This window comes from Trichoplusia ni, chromosome 19 (assembly GCF_003590095.1).
Source record: "Trichoplusia ni isolate ovarian cell line Hi5 chromosome 19, tn1, whole genome shotgun sequence".
Taxonomy (NCBI): Eukaryota; Metazoa; Arthropoda; class Insecta; order Lepidoptera; family Noctuidae; genus Trichoplusia; species Trichoplusia ni.
The window spans coordinates 3,930,908-3,953,714 of record NC_039496.1 but is presented as its reverse complement, the minus strand read 5'-3'; the positions used below and the strand labels follow the sequence as shown (position 1 = coordinate 3,953,714).

The window sequence follows — 22,807 nt, the reverse complement described above, 5'->3', positions numbered from 1 at the left end:
GATAGACAGTATTGCAAGGGTCAAACTAAAAAACTGTTTTTTTTTTATAGGAAACTATTTTCGATAAAACCTAAACTTTTCCAAACCAGTACCGGAATGGTTTACAGAACCTTAAAACGATGTTGAAATAATTTGTGTAACTACCGCTGATCAAAAGTACTTAGGTGTTGTGACCTTGCTTTAGACGTATCGCTTCTTTAGATAGTTTAAAATATGATTTAAAAATCATCTAAAATAGTACATACATTACATAGCATACGTTACATTAAAATACATTTAAAACTAAGGACTTAATAGGTTTTTTGTAGTTAGTAATAAGTTATAAGAACATTGTTACTTTAAACTACCAAATACCGTCTGCCTCAACCATCTCAATCAGAATTTAACAAGTCCATTATTAGTAAACCACAGTTTTCTCCCAAACTGTACCTCATTAATATTCATTTACAAAACAGCGCACCGTTCCCTTACACTCACGTGCCGATCACCTGCCCTACTTAGCCCTCGGACCACATTCACACAGAATCAGGTTTTTTCTCCGGCAGCCGGTTGCAACTCACGTTTCTGAATACTCTTGCATTACTTTATTGTATGTCTTTTTATCAGCTGTTACGTTGTCAGGTTATTTCTAAACATGTCTCCAGCAAAATCTCATATATTTGCTCGTAAATACGCAAGATTAAGAGGCGTATCGTAATAATTTTTACTTAAATACTTACGTAAATATATATGTTTTGGACAAATAGGTATCAAAATAAGCATCCTCAATAATAACTGTTCAACACTGCTGACCTGTTATCCCTTAAAATCAATCAGTCAACGGTTCAGCCAACTGCAGGACATAGGTTTCCTCCTTGTCTCGATGTGTATTGCCCATTTGTTACCTACTAGATATGTGCAATAGATACTAGAAATTTACATCAACATTTTCTTAGCTTGGGCTTGTTTCATTGCCTCGGTAAAAAAATGGTCAATTATTGAGTATAACTATTTTCGCATCGCAATTAAAGAATAAAAAGTAGGAGCATAAGGAGGAGCTCATGGCTAAGCTATAACCGCATAAGTGATTCGATCACAGGTTAAGCTATGCTTGACGCGGTTGGTCCGTAGATGGGTGACCATCTATGCCATAACGAGTTCCTCCGTGTTTCGGAAGGCACGTTAAATTGTGGGTCCCGGCTGTTATTCCTACATCTTTGACAGTCGTTACAGGTAGTCAGAAGCTTGAAAAAGTCTGACAGCCAGTCTAACCAAGGGGTATCGTGTTGCCCAGGTAACTGGGTTAAGGAGGTCAGATAGGCAGTCGCTTCTTGTAAAACACTGGTACTTAGCTGAAACCGGTTGGACTGGTAGCCGACCCCAAAATATTTGGGAAAAGGCTAGGCCAATGATGAATTAAAGAACAAAAAGTCTTCACAAAGTAGGTGCCAGCTTAAGTATGTACACGATACTCATAGTCATAAATAGTTTAAATCGTTGAATATCCACAGTTTTTCTTACCCAATTGTGGCCAAGCCGAAGGGACCTTATGTTTTGGATTTGATGTACAAATTAACGTTGTCAGTTACTTTACTTAGTTAGTTAATCGGTAGAGTCTAGACAGTTTATTATCTGAACAGGCAACAGGTGATGCAAACTTACGCAAGAGGCTGATATTCAAGTGATAATAACGACGTGACAATAAATGTATTAATTAATTGCATAAGTTAATGTGCTAAGATTACTGTTCACTGCACTGTTAAGTACGTTCAAAGATAATTTCAAAAGTTAGAAGATGACAAAACCTTATATTTAGTATCTAGAAACTACACGTAGACTTATTAAAAGACTATTTTAAAGTTAGTAAGACGTAAAACCAAATGCCTTTGCGCAACTCGTTGCAGGTTCGATTTTCATGTCAGATGTTTCGTTTCGTCGAAAATATTGCAACAAATGTTTGTGCATGTTTGCAAATAATTTTAATCACAAGATATAACCTTCACAATAGTACCTACACTGGCATAAAGTCCAGAAAACTTGTCTAAATATGTTTCAAACTCTTTGTGGTACCCTATCCCAATACGACTCTGAAATAACCGATTTTCAAGGATGTATTGACATGTAAATAATAACATAATATTTCAAAATAACACTCGGACGTACAATCAGCGATGAAATCAGACTTCGGTGTCAGAAATCGCCGTCGTCAGTTGGTCGCGACTGTCCGCGACTATACGACGCACTGCGTTCGCGATACAGTTCAAAAAACAAACCAATCGCGCCGATCCGGTATAATAATTATTCTATTCATTGAAAAATAACAACAAAGAAAAGATTTTCTTTTCGTTTGGTTTTCAGTGATTCTTTTGATTTATTAACGTGAGTATTTTTTTTCGTATAAATATTATTATAGTCTATATCAATACATAGATATAATTTCGTATTTTTGTTATTTTTTTTTTAAATAATAGATACCTATATTGTGCTGCATCATCAGAGAGATTGAGATCATCATTCATCTAAAATTCTTAACAATTTATAAATATTAAAAAAAATGTAAAAGCGAAATGTAACTTTTTTATGATTTATTAACACTGGAAAGTTGTCAAAATCTATAAGTTTATTCTTAAAATAATTTCAAAACTATGTAGATATAGCATATAGCCTAATTCGTCTCTATTATCTATCCGGTAAATACCTATACACTAAGTTACAGGGTTAATCGTGGTTAAATATTTTGAATATCAATAAAAATAGTGGTTTCTTAGGTTTACGCGAATGTTAGACATTGAAATGAAACTACTTTTACGGATTTTATCGCGGTTTAATTTTGTGTCTGCCCGTGACCAAAATACCTGCAAAGGTGTCGAAACGTCGGGAACTAAAATCAAAAATTAAACCGCGATAAAATCCGTAAAAGTAGTTTCATTTCAATATCAACAAAAATTTAAACGGTAATTACATTATCCCCTTTCCGTTTATAATGAAATTACATTGAACCTTTTTTTTAAACAATAGGTCAGGTAGTTTTTAAACAAAGCCTTTCGGAAAATTTTATAGAGTAGAGCAGAACAGCTTGTAGGTATAATTTTAGTTTAACAAAACAAAAAAAAATAAGAATGACTAAATTATGCTAATTTTTGCGCTTATTTTGAAACAATTTCGCATTTACCTTTGCTTATTATATTTTTTAATAATTTTATAGTCTGTTTCTTTCAAGGTTATTAGGCAAAAACAAAAAAATAAACGTCCTTTTGTGTAATTTTATTAGGTAAGTTAGTAGTAGTAATCTACGTTTTAATTTTTTCAGCATAATTAATTTATTAATTAAATCAAGGTTTTAAATAGAAACCTTATTGACCTTAGGCGTAGAAGCTTAGACAACCAGACACAAAAATCAAAATGCATCGAAAATGGTTTGTGGTTTAGTAGTGAAAGCATAACAGAAAGACGAAAGGTTAACTACTTTCATATTAAAATATTCAATCAATTCGGATGATTGCCAATTTGTTACAAAAACACAAGCTCTCATATCAATCCACTTACTTACTCTCCAAAAAAAGGGAAATTTAAATAAAACTAAATTGAGTTTTAATGCTTAATTTGTAGATGAAATTAAACTAGAGCAGTGCGTGATACATCCCAATTACGGTCATCAATAACACTTGTATTATCGAAATACTTTCTAAACGTAAAACGTTCATGTTTTATGGAGAGTCGATTGCTCTGCGAAAGTGCAATTGAGCGGAAAAGTGATGCCTAATATATTAAGAGCATAAATACCTATTGTCTACACATAAACATAGATGAATTGTAGTGTCCGTTTGTAATATTGAAATAGCCATTGGCTACTTACTACATGCATATGAATAATAAAAAAATGACTGTTTCTTACGGCTAATCTCTGAAAAGACTTGATCAATTTTGACAGGCCTTTTATTGGCAGGTAGCTGATTTATGAAGGAATAACTTAAGCTACTTACATATTTTTAAGCAAGAAAGTATTCTATTATTATTCTACTATTTATTATATAATAACAAATGCGGCCAATTTAATTTTAACCTAATATTACCAGCATTTATAAATGAGGACGTTTGTAAATCAGCATCTTTAAATAAGTTATATTTCGACAATCGCTAACGTCAATAGAAAACGTCTTCGTTTCGATTATTAATGTGACTTGAAGCTGTCATTTTTACAGAGTTTTCCAATCACGCTCACGATTAACTCTTGGCCAGAGAGCTTTAGATAATATAAATAAAACCTCGTATGTGTATTACATATCGTAGCAGTTACTCTGGCCCATAACTGAGGTCATCGATGTGTTGACTTCATAGTATGGAATTTTCCGAAGTTAAAAATGACCATGATGATAAAACGATTCCATGGTATCGATATATATTAATACGTTTAGACATCAACATATTAGTATAACCACATCAGCCTTTCACCGTCTCAAAAAGCAATTTTTTATTGGTCTTTTCGTCAGCCTGCATTGGGATGCCGAAGATTTAAGAAACATATGTCCGATGTTCGACAGGAGAAATCGTTTTCTATAGTCGTTTGATTACACTGGGTACGGGATAATTCTGCAAAACTCAAAATTACCGTAAGAGCGACGTATTGCATAGCCATGGAACAACAATACTAAAATTTTAGCATTCAGGCAATAAAGATAGTAGTTTTGAATGTTTTTGATATTTTAATGAAGTAATTAAGTAAAAGCTTATTTAGTGACGTATGCGGGAAGTCCCCGAATTCGGGTAAACGACCGATTTATCGATTCTTCGTATCGATTTCGTCTCTTCCTTATACTACGAGAATACTTGTTTTTGCGGGTTAAAATATGGGCTATAATTTTTTCGTGGTACGAGTTGCCTCCATCCAAATTTTTGTCTATGGAGTGTCATAGAATGTGGAGTAAACGTGTTAGAGTGAATGTTAAGGATAAATGTGTATCAAATATTGTGAAAACGATTTGAAAATAGTGGTCGAATGTCACAATAATCCACCGAATGACCATATACTTATTACTGCATTCGTATGCCATACGAATAAAAAAGGTGTAAGATATATGAATTAAATATTTAATCAAGCAGCTCCACCCGCTGAAAATCGAAAATGATCCCGCTGCAATATAAAATTGAGGTGAAATTATCCTATTCTGGTTATAAACTATCCGTGCACTAAATTTCCTCAGAATCCGTTTAGTCGTTTTGACGTAAAAGAGTACCAAACATCCATCTAAATTTACAAACTTTTTTGTTTTATTATAAAAACGATTTCACACAGCCAACACTTAAAATCGCTACCAGGAAACATGAAATAATTAATTTAAATATACATAAATATAATTACATCACTTTATGTTCTCATATCCTATATCTTCTTATTATTGTAAAATAATTACGGTGATTTGAATGCAAACAGCAATATCCGTGTGATTAAAGATGTTTCAACAATGAACTATTGTAGTAAATTGTATTTGTATAACATTAAATTATTATTTTAATTGTGTTGTCCGGTTCACTAAGATAAAATCTTATTTAATTTTCATAGCCATATTTTTTTTTCTCGACGATTAACCACGTTTTTTTGACATTGGGTTCAATTAACCAAGCAGGGCCCCAATTCTGCTATTTACAATGGCCGATGAATGAATAGCAAATTGATTAAATTTGAAACTATTCCAATGCTCGTAAGCATTTTACAAACACAATAATTGGAAATTCATTGCGAGTCTTTGCTGCGATCTGAATTTTCAATTATTGTGTTCAAAAATACTTAGGAGAGTACGGATACTGTGATTTTAAGCCAATTTACATTCATTCATGTGTAAATAGCGGAATTTGGGCCCAGTTCACACAATTACATATTAACTGAAAAACAAAAACAAATCAAATTCAGAATCACTGCTTTATGTTCAATTGTTCTTACTATAAAATCATTATAAAACGAGTTTTTTATGTTAAGTTGAGTATTTAAAGAAACGTTATCTAATTTTAGAACAATTGAAAATATCTGTATCTGTGTAAATAACCTTGTATTTACCAACATGAAAAACGAATTTTACTAACTGCACATAAAACTGCTATTAGCAGTAATAAAACTGAATAATTTAAAATCTCGTCATGCCTAATATTGTGTAGTGACCTAAATATGAAGCTAAAACGGGTTTTCCATAAATGTCCTTACAATCTAAAAACTTTAAATTCACATCCATCGATAGACGATAAAGATGAAGTTAATTTAAACAGAAACCAATACACGCGGCTTCGCCTATGAAAATCTTTCTTTTTCTTTCCATACGGTTGGTGTACAACGAGGCCCACTATACCGCTATTTAACTTGCCAATGAATTCATAGAAATTGGTTTAAAATTTACACTATTCGTATTCTCTTAAGTGGAGTGATGATGTGCGCAAGATGGCTGGCAGGTGCTGGATGCGAGCCGAAGACAGATCTCGATGACCTGCAATTGGGGAGGCCTATGTCCAGCAGGGGAAGAATATGGGCTGATGATGATGCTGATGTATTGTCCTAAGCATTTTGCCAACACAATAATTGGAAATTCACTGTATTGACAGTGGGTGTTCCGCCCCGTACTGAATTGCATGTAGTAATTTGCAATTTGGCAATCGTAATTTGTTGGCAATTGTAATTAATTGGCAAATAACTGCAATACTATTATTTAAAACGATAATTTCTTTCGAGCTTTTGAACTAACTACATTTCGTTTATTCCAAAAAAAGAAAATTGTTTCTATATTTTACAATTATCTGCGCTTAATAAAAGAAAAATTGTTATATTGAGAAGACGTAAATACAGGATACATGTTTATATAGGTACACAAGTTATCAATAAAGGAAATAAACCAGACAAGTTCAACCGTCAGTTCACAATGTAATACAATACAATGGCGAAATTAATCGCCGCTCACAACTACCAGTACCTATAAAAAAAAGATTAAACAGCACGTTTCTGATGTGCACAATAACGTGATAAACATCATTGTTATGATATCAAGCTGAATCATAGTCCAGAAGTAATTAAAAATAATTATAATCCAAACTACAGGCATGTTGAAGTACATAGATAGTATCTATTTTCATGACCTTCGGTGAATTAAACTAACTATGCATGTTGGATGAGTCGATTAATTCACAGAAACTCTGGTCTGGTAATTTGATCCATTATTATCTTCTAGGAATAGATGTATAGATGTTTGTACCTCTTTCACTTAAAAACCACTGAACGGGTTTAGGTGAAAGAGTAGTACTCAGATAGTTTATTACCGAGACACATAGGATAGTTTTTATCCTGATTGTATGTTCCCGTGGAATTATTTTCTATTTGTAGCGGGCGGGCGGCAATTGCTACTCATAGTAGAGACGGACACTGAAAAAATATATTTATTCATCATTATTGTTAATGAAGCAAAAATACAGTTTATACAGTGTTATTCCCTTGACTTGATCTGACCTGATCTCTTGATCGAAAAAAGAACTCATTTCCACAGACAATTACCATCCACTATTCTAACGTATTATACGTAAATGAATGATATTAATTAACAAAGTTTTTCGCGTTGACTACAAATCAATTTTTACAATCCAACAGTCATATTTTAAAAGCTAGTGTTAGGTCCCCTGGACAATAATCTATTTTAACAAGCTAGGTTTCTCAGTGAGGTCTTCCAATTGACTTTTAAATTTGGCAAGAACTCTCTCTCATTTATTAATAGATATACCTACGTAACTCATGCATACATAACAACTTAAACACTGAGAAAAAGTCGATGATCGATTTCAACAATAATAAAAAGCTTAATAAACCCCCAATACACGTGACTTATGACGTCATATGTCATGATAAGTCCCTATTAGTTAAGCGTCGTATTTATTTTCGTAGAAATATTTTAATTCCTTGACTTTGACCTCGCGTTTAACTAATAATACTTATTTGGGGATTTCCGATACATAATATTGACTACGTGAATAGGTAAACACTTGACAGATAACCACTCGTACCATGATTTAGGGTTCCTTATGATGTTTAAGAAATCTTTTGGGACCAGTCAGTTTAGTTAATCCGTCAGTTAATTTTAACCATGAACTCTATTATCACAGATTTCAATTAACAAACAGAAAAGGATTTATGCTGTACTTATCACTTTCATTCCGTGGAGTGTTCTTATTACAGACATCAGATAACCTCATGTAGAGGGGCAGAGTCATACAACTTCTAATGCCCTTACATAATACTTCTTTTCCTGTATTGTAACACTGCGTTAAGGCCTCTCCTAAAATCCTTCAAAAGATCTTCATTGATTGTACCTCAAAGATGGCCTCTTGGTATGTGTGTAGTCATCCCACCAACCCTCCCTATACTCATTCTTTCGCTCAGCCAGGCAGGGGCCGGCAGAAGTCCGCAATCTGCTTATGAAGAATTGCCACGCGACCGACACCAAAACGCGGATAACGTATCAAGATGGCTTAGGTTTAGTCATTGGGAGTCTGACACTACCTGCTTTCTCCGCCTAGGAATCCAAGTGGCCACCTCTACGAGGATTCCTCTGCCAAACCAAAATAAAAATACAACGTGAATCATTCAAATTCAATTGTTATTAATCAATTTTTAACGTTCAAGAGAAGTACCAGAAGTATAGAAAAAACATAATTTAAATATTAAAATAAAATATCCATGTAGTACGTAAAACGTGTACCACAAATATGTACGCGCGACTACCACTGACATTTGGTCATGTTTACACTCTGTCCACTACGGAAACTATATATTTACGTACCGTATTTATATTTACTATACATGCATAAGTATTATTTGTTATTATATCGAGAATTTTAAATGAGTACCATTCATCAATACGCAATGTCAATATTTATATCCTGATTCATGTTCGTTCGATCTCAAAACTTCTGTTGTGTTATATTTATTCAGTTGTTTTTATAACAGGATTGAATGTTTAAACGCTGCGGAGAAAGTCGTTGTTATAGTCAATCAATTGTTTATTGATTTCCATTCTTCTTATCGTGTGGTTGATGCTTAAACGTGGCTTAATAGACACTTATCAATTTTATTTTTGCAGGTTTCTTTACAATTGATACTCTAGTTCACCGATTTTTAGCAAATTTGTAAAAAGCTTTAACGTAAAAAAAGTAAATAGTCCGAGGCGGGATTTGCTTTAAATTTGACTTTCATATGATAACGGTTTACTCACGCGTATTTATGGGGATAAACCGACTAGTTTCCAGTTAAACCAAACCTCGAAGATCAACTCGCAAACCCGTCGCCATCAACTTATGATTAATGACTCCGGTTGGGTCAGAAACTAGTCGGGATAAACCACCAAAAAAGTAATAATTATAAATACGGGTCATGAAAGTTTTCAAAAACAATCATATTTTATTTTTAAATCGTTACTTCTATTTTATTACAGAAGTGTTTTTTGCTGGAAACACAAATGTATCTTCTGTAAAAAAAAACAATTTAGTGGCCTTTAAACGACTTCATTCCTTCTTACCTCTATTATAAATATTTTCTCTATACATTCCCCAAACACTCGAAAACTCTCTTCTGTTGACAGGATTGAAGGCCTATTGGACAAATGTCCACGCATACATTATGACTTTGTGGAAAGCAGCCATCTTTTGTCCGGACTTTAAAGTGATTTAAACAAGGCACTTACCTCTTGGAAAGTTTGAATGTAAAGTGGTGAAAATCGATGACAATACATGTATGAAATACTAAATCTATAACCACGGTAGTTACCATAGCGGAATAATTGTAATAGTGTAAATTGTGAAGAGTGAATAGTTTTTAATCTGTTTAAAAAAGGAGGAGTTCTTAATTCAGCGTGTCTGATGTTATATATGATCAAAAACAGCAGTATAGATGTTAGATACGATTTTAATTCAAAAGGAAAAAGGTTTTCCACTTTGAAGATTCAATTAGGTTAAACGTCGTAAAATTATGGTCTGGCTACACTGTTGATTGATTAATAAAATATAATCGTTTTTTCTGAGTTTTTTATACTCTTCTATTCATATCAAAATATTTTTTATTTTAAATTTAAATAAAATTATAACAATGATGATTGTGAAAACAAAAACTACATATTTATATTCACTAGTAAGATCTACTGTAATAATTTGATATACGAATCTTATAACTGATATTTAACGGTTTAATAACTCGAAATAACGTGAGATAAAACTAGAAGATTACTAAACCAGTTGTGATTAGTTGAGCAAACGATTCGTAACCTTGGTTAGCATTCGGTTCAACATGCAATCGGCTAATTGGTATGTTATAATTAATGTTTGGTAATTCGCTTATTTTGAGATTAAATAAATTATGTTACTTTGTCTTCCGTGTGTTTCTAGACGTGTTTAATTAGATATTTAAATTTATGTTTGGCAAAAAATAATTACATATAATGCTAAGTAAAATAATAATGTTATTCTAGTAACATTTTGTTTAGAAATGATTTTAATTTGCGCAACTAAGAATTATTTTGATTACTAAAATAATAATTTTATTCTAGAAATACTATTTAGAGACAATTTTAATTTGCAAAGAAACTTTGTAAATGTTATGCATACTTGGCGTGTTAAATGACAATAAAATTACAATTACATTTGATATTATGCTATTCAGATCGATAATTTATTTGCGAACACTTTATTACGTACGTTTATAAAATACCTAATAATTAAATAATACCATCCTATAGACAACCCACTGCTGGACGCAAGCCCACCCTTCCATGTACGGGAAAGATTGGGGCATTGATGTCCACGCTAGCTCACTGCGGGATTCTGATTTCAGAATTCATTGTTTGGAATCCAGGCTTTCTAACGATATTTACCTTAACCATTTATGAATGGTAAATAGACTAATTAAGCAAGTACATAGGTATTACTTTGAAAAAGTCACATTTACACTCGCGTTGGGATCGAACTCGCACCGTCTCGCATCCAAATCCCTGCATAGAATCGCAAACCAGCACGACATCAAGTACCTCTTTATCAAATTAGATAAAATAAGACATCTTAATGGTTCTAAAGTTGTGGTAGAATATATAATTAAGAAATAATGCACACAAACTTCGAATTATATGTACAAACCACTTAAAACTTTAGAATACTTTAAGTATCATTCACTGTTTGCTGTAATTGTAGATAACCTTAAATAAATTGGATGGATATGTTTATACGATACGATACAACGTGGTACATATTAAGAGCGGTTTAGCCTTCACTTGTCCGGTTAGCTTGTATCAGTTAAGTAGCGGAGTAAGTTTCGTCAGATGTTCGAACGGCAACATGACAGTTACTAGGGCCCAAAGTACATGAGGCCACGCAAGTATCCGATACGGGACGACTTGGACAAATAATTTTGAACCAGTTTAATCTGAGCCCAGACGCTGACTGCTTTGGACTGTTTTACCTTCTTATACATAGAAACAGGTTGAGTAAATTTTAGTGAAGAATTTAAAGGATTAATATAATAATAATTACATAATATACTCCACAATTTTCACACAACTCCATCTAGTCTCAAACTACAAAAGTAACAAAGCTACTAAAGTAACTAGACGACCGAGAAACTATACCTACTTACACACGTATTACAGAGAAATTACACCTATATACAGAATATATGTACTGTTTTCACATAAGTCTCCTTCTCTTCTCATGATTGTAGATATGGTGCCTCAGACGTAGTTTAGCAAACTCTTCAATAATCTGGGGTCTGCTGGTTTCCTAACGATATCGTTCGTGTCTCATTCGCTGGTTCGATTATTATCGTTTGTTACTTCGAAACTACATTGGTGCATGTCGGAGTTTTGTCAGTCCATCGTTCAAGATCACTGCTAAATACATTTTGCAAACAAATGCAAGTGGCACTAACGGCAAAGATACAAAGTATCTATAAGGGCAAGTGCTTCAAACAGGACCACTTGACATTAAAACACTTTTCATTTTATCCAATAACCAATTCTGTAATACTTTAAAAGAGATCTCAAACAGTCCGCTTAGCTCATTTATATCTAATTTTATATAATACAGTAGTATTATAAGGTACGTTGTATTCATAACATGTATGAGGTCTCACGTACTTGGTGATGCGACATTAATCTCTCGTGAACTTGGTTTGACTGCGTGTTGGTATGGTCGAGGTAATATTGTCATATTTTGTACAGTTTTGCCTCGTATTATAACAATGCAGTTTGAAGATGATAAATCGTATCAAAGATGACATTGGCGGACATAACATAACAATGGCGGATGAATGAATTGCAATTGGATTCAATTTGAAATTATTCCTATTCTCTTAAGCATTTTACTAATAAAATAATTGAAAGTCGATTGTATTGACCTTGAGCACAAAGTCCTGCACTGAATTGCCAATAATTGTGTAGAAAAATGCTTAAGAAAATGCGAAAATTGACATTTTAAGCCAAATTTCATTCATTCATCGGCTGTTGTAAATAGCATAATTGGGGCCCTGTTGTGTTGTGCATATATCAGTGAGATAAATTTATACAGATTAAAGGTTAAATCCAATTTAATTTCCTATAACCCTTACGAAAGCTCAATTGGCATCTAGTCTTCTTTGTTACCCATACGCTTAGGTAAGTATTTGGGCGTGCGTTTTGTCTTGTGCAAATAGTGCATGTGTGTTTACAGTAATTTGTTTACTGGACTACAAATAAACTTATTACAACGCTTCAATAAAAAAATAATATAATTGGATTTGAATAAATACTCCTTGAATACAAGTTCAAATTGTTTCCTCATTACTATGATGTTTGAACTTGATCGGTCATCGAGGTCGAAGTAATTAAATAAGTTAAAATACATTTTGAACAATAAATTTAACTTAAATAAAATAAATAACTTGTATGGTATTTTAAGATTTTTTATACTTGTAAATGTAAATAAATGTCCTGTTAATTAACCAAAACTATCGGCCTGTACGGAAAAATTTACTTAAAATATCAGTAGCTAACAATAAGTGAGTTATAAAAAGACAATATGACATACTTTGGTGCGTCGCCATACCCATAATTACAGGAACAATGACATTATGACAGCAACGCCACAAATAATTGATATTCGCAGACCATATTGCTCAAATGATACGTATCGCGCAATGAGTTGAAAATGACTTAACAAAAGAACAAGATTAATATTCTTACTTATGCTTAGGTAATGTTGGCCTGTAAACGACTTAGAGGCCAAGTACCGTATCAACCCCTTGTCCATTATACAGAAGCTAAGGCACTTGAGAACCCGCTAGCTCATGGTGGCTCGTAGTGGCAGTTTTCGAGCATAATCCTTCTTTTTACCGATTTTTCCCTCTGGTTTCCTCATAACATATCTCGGAAGTAATATCAGTCAGTGGCATTCGCACATCCACCGTTATGGGCTGGGTGGGTATGTACACAACAATAATTTAGGTGCAGCGCATACGGCACACTTTTTGTGCGATCGAGTCTGCCGCGCTCAAAAATTCTGCATGGCGCGCGTGTGCGTTACTGCTTCTAGGTTCTATTTTCACAAACTAAAAATTGCGTCGTGAATAGTCTGTCGTATGCGCTGCACCTTACTAGTGAAATTCAGATTTGACAAGATCGAAAGAAAGTTAAACGGTATGCATCCAATTCCTGAGGCCTGATCCCCAAAGTCGAAATCCGACCTGTACTGGGCCATTTTCGGCTACCGACAAACTGTTAATTTAAATGGTTATCATTATTTATAATTGTTATTACAAAATATCTTTATTGTTACAGAAATATGCCTGAAGTAGATGAATGCAGAGAGCTTGCGACGATCAAGGATTGGCTTTGCAAGCAGCCACATCTCCCCAATGATGTCGGTAAGATCTTAGAACTTATTATAACTATTTTATTTCAGTGGATACCCAAAGACTTGTGTTGCATTCCGTATTGGTACATTCGGTATTGCGTAGAGCACACTCTTTTTTAAATAGCAAAATAATTATTTAATACTAAAAAGTAAAACGTCTGTAGTTGTTTCGTAACTTTCAAAACATTTAAGAAGGAAGTCCTATTAGTTATCCTGGGCATTTATTCCAATTGTTTCTTTCTACACGGTAAACTACCTTGTACTATAAATCTAAATAATGATTTGTCTTTTAAAACAAACACATTAAATAAATAAACGACTGATTTATTTCAGTGGTAAACTTTCGTTTTTATTTCTAAACTGAGTTTTTTGAAAGAGACACACCGTCTTAACAAATGAAGTATGACATACATATAAATTGCAGGAAATCCATAACTTTGATTATGAGATCCTACAATTGTATACTACGTAATAACAGTTACTTAATTTCCTCTCTTTGTACAGATAACGATAAAAGTCGATTAGCATTGCTGAGATTTCAACAGAAATGTTTTGTAAGATTTTGACTAATCGATATGGCAATGACAACACGTACAAGAATAATTTATTGACGTATTGATACTTTATCCGCAATTTTTATTTAATTATTCACCAGACAAGCATTTTTGTGATCCACGAATGGTTGTTCTGAGTCTGGGTGTCTCAGAGTATGTGACTTATATGTTTGTGAAACCCCCTGCGATACGAGGACTTAATTGCTCAATGCGGTCTTTTAAAAAACAAACTATAACATATCATGATAAGGACATACCTAAAAACTAAGCGTATAAAAGCAAAACATAGAATTCATAAACTTACAGTATAGCATTATGTAAACAGGCAAATAGTCTTTAATTATATATCATAGAAGAAATTGACTAAAATCTTAGCAGCTAAATGTCGTAATAACCGCATACCATAATCTTGAACGCATTCTCTACGGGAAGAGTCATTTATCATTTCAGGTTTTAAATATATTTCTAAATAACTTGGGTCAAGAAAGTATTGCTTTATCGAGCCAAAATAGGTAAATTTTACTTCATATTAATTAATATGTATCTTATTATAATAATATCGTAGGAAGTGAAATGTATGCATCGATTATTTTAAAAAGTTATCTAAAACTGCCTGTCATAGAACTTTAAAAATGGTTAAATGCATTGTGACACATGTGCCTAATAACTGTGAAATCTTTAGATTGAATGTAATAATTAAATTCGATGTGGTAATCATTGAGATTAATCGTTTTAACTAACCTTTACTAATACTTACTGCTAAAGAGAAACTATTAACTTTCAATAGGTTTTTATTTGTTTTGTGACCTTCTCTTTTGCGTGTATCGTAATTTCATTCGCATGAAATAATGTCTATGACCTGTATTTTTTGCATGTATATAAAGTGGATTAGCTAGTCCTGAAATCATATATTCATCGATTTTTACCGTTACTAAAATTCGTCTCTATTTACCTCGCCAACAAAACTACCTTTTTATCCAAATCCGTTACCATAGCAACGCCAAAGTAAAAATTTACCATAACAGTTATGGTTTATTCTCGTACCTTTTCGCAACAAAAAGTAAAAGTCGTTTTCAATTCTATAGTGTGTCATTAACCTCTGCATGGGCCTACCTTCAAAGTTTCGAAGACAAAAATATGTCGCAATACGTTACAAAATAGGTACAGACATAAATAGGTATACAAACTCTTTGTTGAGCGACATATGACGTCACTACTTGGTATATTAGTAGTCAAATCATGTACAGTCTGACTGATTAGCTTCGTGCAGTCAATGTTACGCCTCTGCATGAAGCAAGACGGGTTTCCCATTTACCTTTGTAATTTTATTGAATACTTATGCTAATTCATAAATTATAGACTGTCTGAATTCATAAAACATAATGCTTTTTAATGCTGAATTTACATTTTCGTCTTATCATTAAGTTTTGCAACCTAATGAAAAGTTGGGAGGCTATGGAATTGTAATGTCTACTACAATTCCATTTACTATCTTTGCTTACTATTTTTGCATTGATCAAATTGAGGAAGGAACAATGTAACAGGGTTTTTTGGAAAAGCTAACAATTTAATTAAACTTTTCTTAATAAAAATAATGTATAAACACTACCTAAATAATGCTAGGGAAGAGAAAAGTAACGTAGGTAGTCTACTTTTAAGATAAAGGTTTTCTTGTAAGATTCTTAAAGTTAAGTTATAAAGAGTATCTAACCACTTCTAATGAACATCATTCGTAATACTTTTAACAAACGGTAAACACATACATCTACTAAGTATTCCATATCAACAAAGATTGTAATCTCACACTCTTGGTATAATTTACGCTTTCTCCCTTGACATGCATGTGGTACGAACGAACTGCAAATAGATAGATCTCGCTGACACACAAACAGACAAATGTGATGAGTAAGCTAATAGCAATAATATAATGAATACTCAATATTTTGAAAATGTGTAGAAATAGTTATCATTCGATATGGATAAACAGAAGAAAAAATACCACCAATGAAGTAGTTTTCTTTCTCCTAATTATCCCTCGTCTTTGATTATTACTTTTGCCTTTTTTTAATCGCGCAAAATTTGCTCCTACCGAATGAAGTCCATCCAAAGGATGCCCGTAAACGATTGCTCTCGATCTATAAGACCGTACATTGTGGCATCATGTTACTATTTATATTTGTCGAATCCTATCCTTATATCGTGCGCAATAAAGAATATTTCGTTCTATTGGTTTTCTATTGGTTTTGTACACCTCCATCAAACTTAACACAGATTTTTTATCCAAGTATCTTTTTATCACCCTCGTTTACGGAGTAAACTCGTACCCGATCATAACCTTGTGTCTAGATTTTTTCTGTAATTCGCATGAGACAGAAAATAGATTGCAACAAAAAATGAACATGTTTTTATTAGTCTACGTGCGTAGTTTCGAAAAGTATTTTTTGCTATCAAACTTGTAATTCGTTTATAGTGCTTAAGACTGGTTTTTCTCTGCTTCTATAGCCGAAAGTTTCCATACATTCATATTCTCAGAATTGGGATCTCTTATGCAATGATTGAAGGCTCATTATGTGTACAGAATGCCATACAGACATGTTGACCTTTGTCGTGACCTAAACGGCAATACAACTTGATGGCAAGTTGGCTTATATTCGTGCGATGAGTTTTATTGCACCTTGCAGTTTTTACTTGCAATACATGTAAAATATTGTAAACGTTAGCTTTTTGTAAACGCTCAACACAAAAGAGGGATAGTTTAAGAGTGTCGGTATAGGTCTACGACATTGCATGCTTTTAAAACCAATCAGTTTTTTTCCGCTAAATTAAAAAGCCAATAGTACATTTTCCGCGACTATAGTCTTATAATCATATTCAAAAATCAAAATCATGATAATTGTAATTCTTAATAGTGATAATTAACTTCATTCGAAACATATTTTCCTAAATTCATACGTTCTTTTCTTCTTCCAGATGACATCCTACTCCGTCGCTTCCTGACGAGCTGTCACTTCAGCCTGGAGCGCGCGAAGCGGTTAATCGACCACTTCTTCACGGTTCGCGCCAGTGCTCCCGACCTGTTCTGCAAGCGAGACCCCTGGTCGCCGGAGATCAAGCGAGTGTTCGAGATCACGTGAGTGTCCGACGTTACCGGTAGGATTGTAAGCGAATGATGTAGGGATGTATAGAAAAATTACTTAACAAACACAACATCAACAGGACCAATAGACCCAGCTAAAGTTGTTTTTTGGTATGGCGTGGTAATCCTCAGGATATCCTCTAAAGACGGAACGGGTACATAATATCAGACTCTTCCTGATAAAACTTAATGGGAGCTAAGAGCCGGCCAGAAAACTTCATGCTATTAAGAAATTACCTTTTTCGAAAAAGAGAAATATTTGACATAGTTTACCATGCTTGCTCATTTGGAGTAAGATTCTGATTACAATAGGTACCTTAGAATCTTAAAGAAAGCTTATCAGTACCAACTACAGAGAACAGAACAGCAAGTCCACTACGGCAATAGCAACCTTCAAAAGCTTTATCATTAATTACAGGGACATGCTGCCTCTCCCAAACAAAACACAACAGAACTACAAAGTGTTCATCTACCGCCTGAACAACCCAGACTTGGATCTCTTCAACTTTGTGGACGCTGTCAAAACGTTCTTTATGCTGGCTGATACCAGGCTGACAGAAGACAATGATATACCGACAGGAGAAATCCCTATCTTCGACTCAGCGAACGTTTCTCTCAAGTTTATTAGCAAGATCAATCTCTCTGCTCTCAGAAAATACATGATCTACACTCAGGTATGTCATAAATACTTTCTTAACATGTTATGTTGTTTAATTTGTAAATCGTTGTCTATTATCGGATTATTATATTGTTAAGAAAAAGCTTCAATTAAAAATTTAATGGATTTTGACTTTTTTTATCTGATTTCAAAATTAGAGCCTTACTTAATTAGGTATTAAACAAATAAGAAGTTTTAGAAGTTCAACTTTTAATGTGTAGGCAGGCGTTTACAAAATGCTGTTGAAAAAAATATACTTATGTTACTAAACGTCTCAAACCAGCGTATTACGTTAGTTGTCACGGTTAGCAGTCTCTTGTCATAAATTGATTAATCACGTTTGTTGCAAATGTTTCTCAAATTAGATAAACATTTATTAGTAACAAGTTACATAATGTTCTAAATCTATCTAAGAGCTTACCGCTAAAGTATTGCTATTGCAGTTGTGGAGAAGAGACGCCACTCTACGCATTGTAGCGTAGTCTCGCTTTGACAATTGCTACATTTCTTCGTCTCGGCCGCAGGCGGGTTATACAATCTACACGTATAATATTTTGTAACTAATACCCAGTGCTGTAATTGATTTACAAAACTCTAAATTATATGCAATTCGTCGTGGTAATTTTAATTTTAGATAGCACGATATATTTGAACTCTAATAACAGATGATTATCTTAAAAAGTTTGCAACCGCAATTTTTAATGCAATTATTTCGAATTGAATTACAAAACTAATCGCGTAACCGTCCAAATAGATTTCAGAATGCATTGAAATGAATTATGGAAATTGCTGAGAAGTCTTGTTGAAACTGAATATTTCGAATTATTTTATACTGTCCATTCAGTCGGCATTGCAGAAGCGACAATACACACCACAGACCACATATAGCGGTATTTCGCTTTCTCTCCTGGGAACCAATTCTGCTTTTTACAATGACCGATACATTAATGGAAATTGGATTAATTTGACACTATTCGTAATCTCCTAAGCATTTTTCCGACACAAAAAATTCACTGAGGATCGGAACGGTCAATACAATGATCAGCCAATTCATAGGCCATTGTAATTAGCGGAATGGGGGTCCTCTTGGCTTACTGCCTTACTTCCGTCATTTGGGATGACGAGTTCTTTTTTCAGTGTCCGTATTGTAGTTCAATGCATTATGCAGGACCAAATTATGTTTTGTTTTAAGTCATTGCCAATTGATTCCAGGAAGCGATGCCGATCCGACTAAAGCAGGTCCACGTGATCAACGCGCCGTCCTACATCGGAAAGATCTTCGCTATCTGCAAGCCATTCCTGAAGGCCGAAGTCTCCAAACTGGTTAGTACATGTGCTACATTAAACGTTAAAAGACAAGTAACAAGTTTTACATAAGCGTGCAAAATTACATCTGAATTGAAAATCTGGAAGTGATTGAAATCCGATTTTGAAGATTTGAATACAGACAACGGGACAGCTGAATTAACATAACATAATTGAACATAATATTTTTTTAAAGGTCCAACCTATTTCACTTTTAATGAAAGAAGTAAAATAATAAACAAATTCGGATGATCCTCTCCTAAGTTCAGAGTTAACAAACATGAAAAAAAATCTTATGAATTAAGAACCTTCTCCATTTGAATTCGGTAGAAAACCTAAAGCAACTTGCGTCTAAAACAAAGTTCACAGAATCAAATAGTCTAAAAGCAACTAAAAGGTACTAACAGTAGCTAATGCTAATGTATTCCGTTTTACCACAACAAGATAGGTTTACGAAAGCAATTATCATATTTTTGAGAGCGTCAGTAATTGGTTTACTGTATTATTCTGACGTTAACGGTACCGCATTCCAACAGTTCGTGTGAGGGAGATAGTATGTTTTTTTATAGTACCTATATCAAAAGTACGGTCAGCATCAAAAGTCGATGAACAAAGTCGCATTTAAAGACTCCCCTTAACTTTAATAGATCTTTATCAATAGCTGAGTAATAGGTAGCAAAGAACCCAAAGTACGCGAAGTGTCGCGGGTTTGATCCCCGCGTAAAGCAACCGTTTGTGAGATCAAAATCTGGGAGTATTTGTGATGATACGAATGTTTGTGGAAGCGTAATAATAAAAAATAAGTTTTCGGACAATTTCTGGTTTCGAAGATCTCTAAGCTTGTCCAATAAGTCTTTGGTTGCTGACTGTACGTCTTTTCCGAAAGTTGAACTTTTACTGGGTCATCCTTACATATCACCGAGAACCACACGTCTATTGGAAAGTAATGTTTCTGATTGACATATAATGACGATTTGCTTGGCCTCATAGGAAATGTATGAAATTGCAGAGAATTGTAGAAAGGTTCTATTTGTTTTGAGTTATGTAAATTTGTGTTTTCCTGTTTATATGTAACAAGCATGTATATTTCGTAAGAAGGTTTTCGTAGTGAAATCAGTTCACATGTTCTATTTTGGCCTTACTCCATTTATTTAAGTACCTACTTGGAGAAGTGTACAATACTTTTGGTGTGCTTTTTAAGCAATGTCTCTTCGTTAGAGGGGCAGTACTTAGTTTTTGTGTTTATTAGCTTTTAGTGACTGTTAAATATTAAAAAAAAATCTTTATCCTATTTTCCTTTATATTTCCAGATAAAGTTCCACGAGCCGAACTCAGACACGTTATACAAGGACATTCCTCAGGAGATCCTGCCGACGGAGTACGGAGGGAAGGCCGGCTCTATCGAGCAGATCAAACGGGAGTGGATCAAGAAGATGGAGGCCAAGAGGTAATAATGGTATACAATAGAATACATTTTTCTTTCGGATGGGAAATCATAAAATTACTCCTTCCGCTTTGGTTTGAGTAGAATTGAGTGTCGGATTCCTACTGACCACTGAATGAGTCAGCCGATTGGTATAAGTCACCAGCCCAAACCCAAAGCATGCGACCTGTCGCGGGTTCAGTCCCCGTGTCGGACAAGCATTTTGGGATCTACGAATTCTTGTCCTTCTCAGGGTGTAATTATGCATTTGACTTAAATGTTCGTAGAATCCCCGCAACAGAAATATTAATTCCCTAGTGCGTGAGTCGTTTTCTTTTTAAACTTCTCTTCACTTCTCGTTTTAGCACGAATTTTCCTTTACAAATTAATTTCGCCCATTCCTTTAACTACATATATACCCTTCTTTTCCAGGGATTGGTTCCTGACAAACGACCAGCGATGGGCAGTTGACGAGTCGCAGAGGCCGACAGGGGGCCATGACGACAGGATGGACAAAGTCAGGGAGCTGCCCGGGTCATTCCGATCACTCGCTTTAGATTAACTTTAATATAGTGTGTGTTTTCATTTGTTATGGGCAAACAACTTGGGCATTTTCGTGTAGTAGCTAATATGGGACGGTTTATTTGTACGATGCTTTGAAAATTGGCTGATTGCATACATTATGAATATTTGGCCCACATGGCACATAGACTTTAAATATTAATTTGCGGGACTGACGGTTTGGTATCCATGTTCCATCGACTATCAAAGTCGTGTGATATGCTGTGCTAGTCTTGTGGTAAGACCACAGGACTCTCAAATCACAAGTTTTGAGTTCGATCCCAAGGTACACAACGACTTTTTGAATATTATGGACGTTCTAGCTAAAATATGTATACTTAACATTACTCAAGTTGTTTGCCTCTGGATAAGTAATTCGAAAGTATTGCTCATTTATTATCACCTCAGAGGGATAGAATATGTTTTAAAGGATAGATATAATTAGTTTAAAAGTAATGTAAAAGGTTACAGCGTTTATTGTTTGTTTTATCACGTCGTAATAGCAATGTAAAGTGGTATATAATAATGTAGGGTTGCCACTTACCAAAATATGGTGATATTTGTTACAAGAGCCAGTTCAAAGTTTCAAATGGGCATAATGCTGATATGTAATTAAAGACTTACTCTAAGACAAGATATCATGAGATTTTTGATAACGTTTTTTTAAGCAGTTACAAATCGAAGAACTAATATCTTTTTTAAAAATTGCTGAATGTAACTGTTGAGTTACTTTGTTAAAAAGCCTCATGCCTAATACCTGATTAAACTTTCTGAAAAAAAAAAGAAATAATATGGTGCGGAAAAGAAATAACCTGTAATAAATAAATAAACTTTGAATCGTAGAATCCAGTAAGAAAGAATTCCAAAAATTAAACCAAGTTTCGTTCTTCAGAACAAGTGCTGACCATTTTCCGACTTTAAGAGAAATTAGAATTTTAAATAATGTTAATATATTGTAATATACCTCGTAGTACGGTATTTTACCTATTTGCATGTGATATTTTAATTTACTTAATTTTTATATGGTTATGATATTAAATACATTTTGTAACATACAAAGCAGTTTAATTTAGCTATCGGCTGATGAATTAGGAAAAGGTAAATTAAATTAAATTATTTTAAGGGACCATTGAGAAACGGTAAAGTAGAACCTGGATTCAAAAATTTTAATTAAAAAAAAACCTCCCCGTGCACAAACCTGTGTCAAACATAGTCTGTGTCCACCTGTGGGACGTATGTATTCTGGTATTATTGTATTATAAATTGACATACACTTATAGATTAAAAAAATATTA

The 22,807-nt window shown here is 33.8% G+C and overlaps 1 protein-coding gene across 1 annotated transcript; it reads left to right on the top strand.

Annotated features, from left to right (window-relative positions):
* Positions 1-2,326: 2,326 nt before the first annotated feature.
* On the top strand, positions 2,327-22,776 carry LOC113503314 (alpha-tocopherol transfer protein-like). The gene is made up of 7 exons (XM_026885170.1): positions 2,327-2,358; positions 13,800-13,885; positions 17,400-17,559; positions 17,984-18,239; positions 19,436-19,546; positions 20,839-20,975; positions 21,384-22,776. Exons 2-7 carry the CDS (start codon positions 13,804-13,806, stop codon positions 21,511-21,513), a joined length of 876 nt encoding a protein of 291 aa, XP_026740971.1. The 5' UTR covers positions 2,327-2,358; positions 13,800-13,803; the 3' UTR covers positions 21,514-22,776.
* Positions 22,777-22,807: the final 31 nt, after the last annotated feature.

Coding starts and splice junctions, on each gene's coding strand:
- LOC113503314 (XM_026885170.1), top strand. CDS start 13,804: ATGCCTGAAGTAGATGAATGCAGAGAGCTTGCGACGATCAAGGATTGG. Junction 13,886..17,399: donor ACATCTCCCCAATGATGTCG/GTAAGATCTTAG, acceptor TTCTTCTTCCAG/ATGACATCCTACTCCGTCGC. Junction 17,560..17,983: donor AAGCGAGTGTTCGAGATCAC/GTGAGTGTCCGA, acceptor CATTAATTACAG/GGACATGCTGCCTCTCCCAA.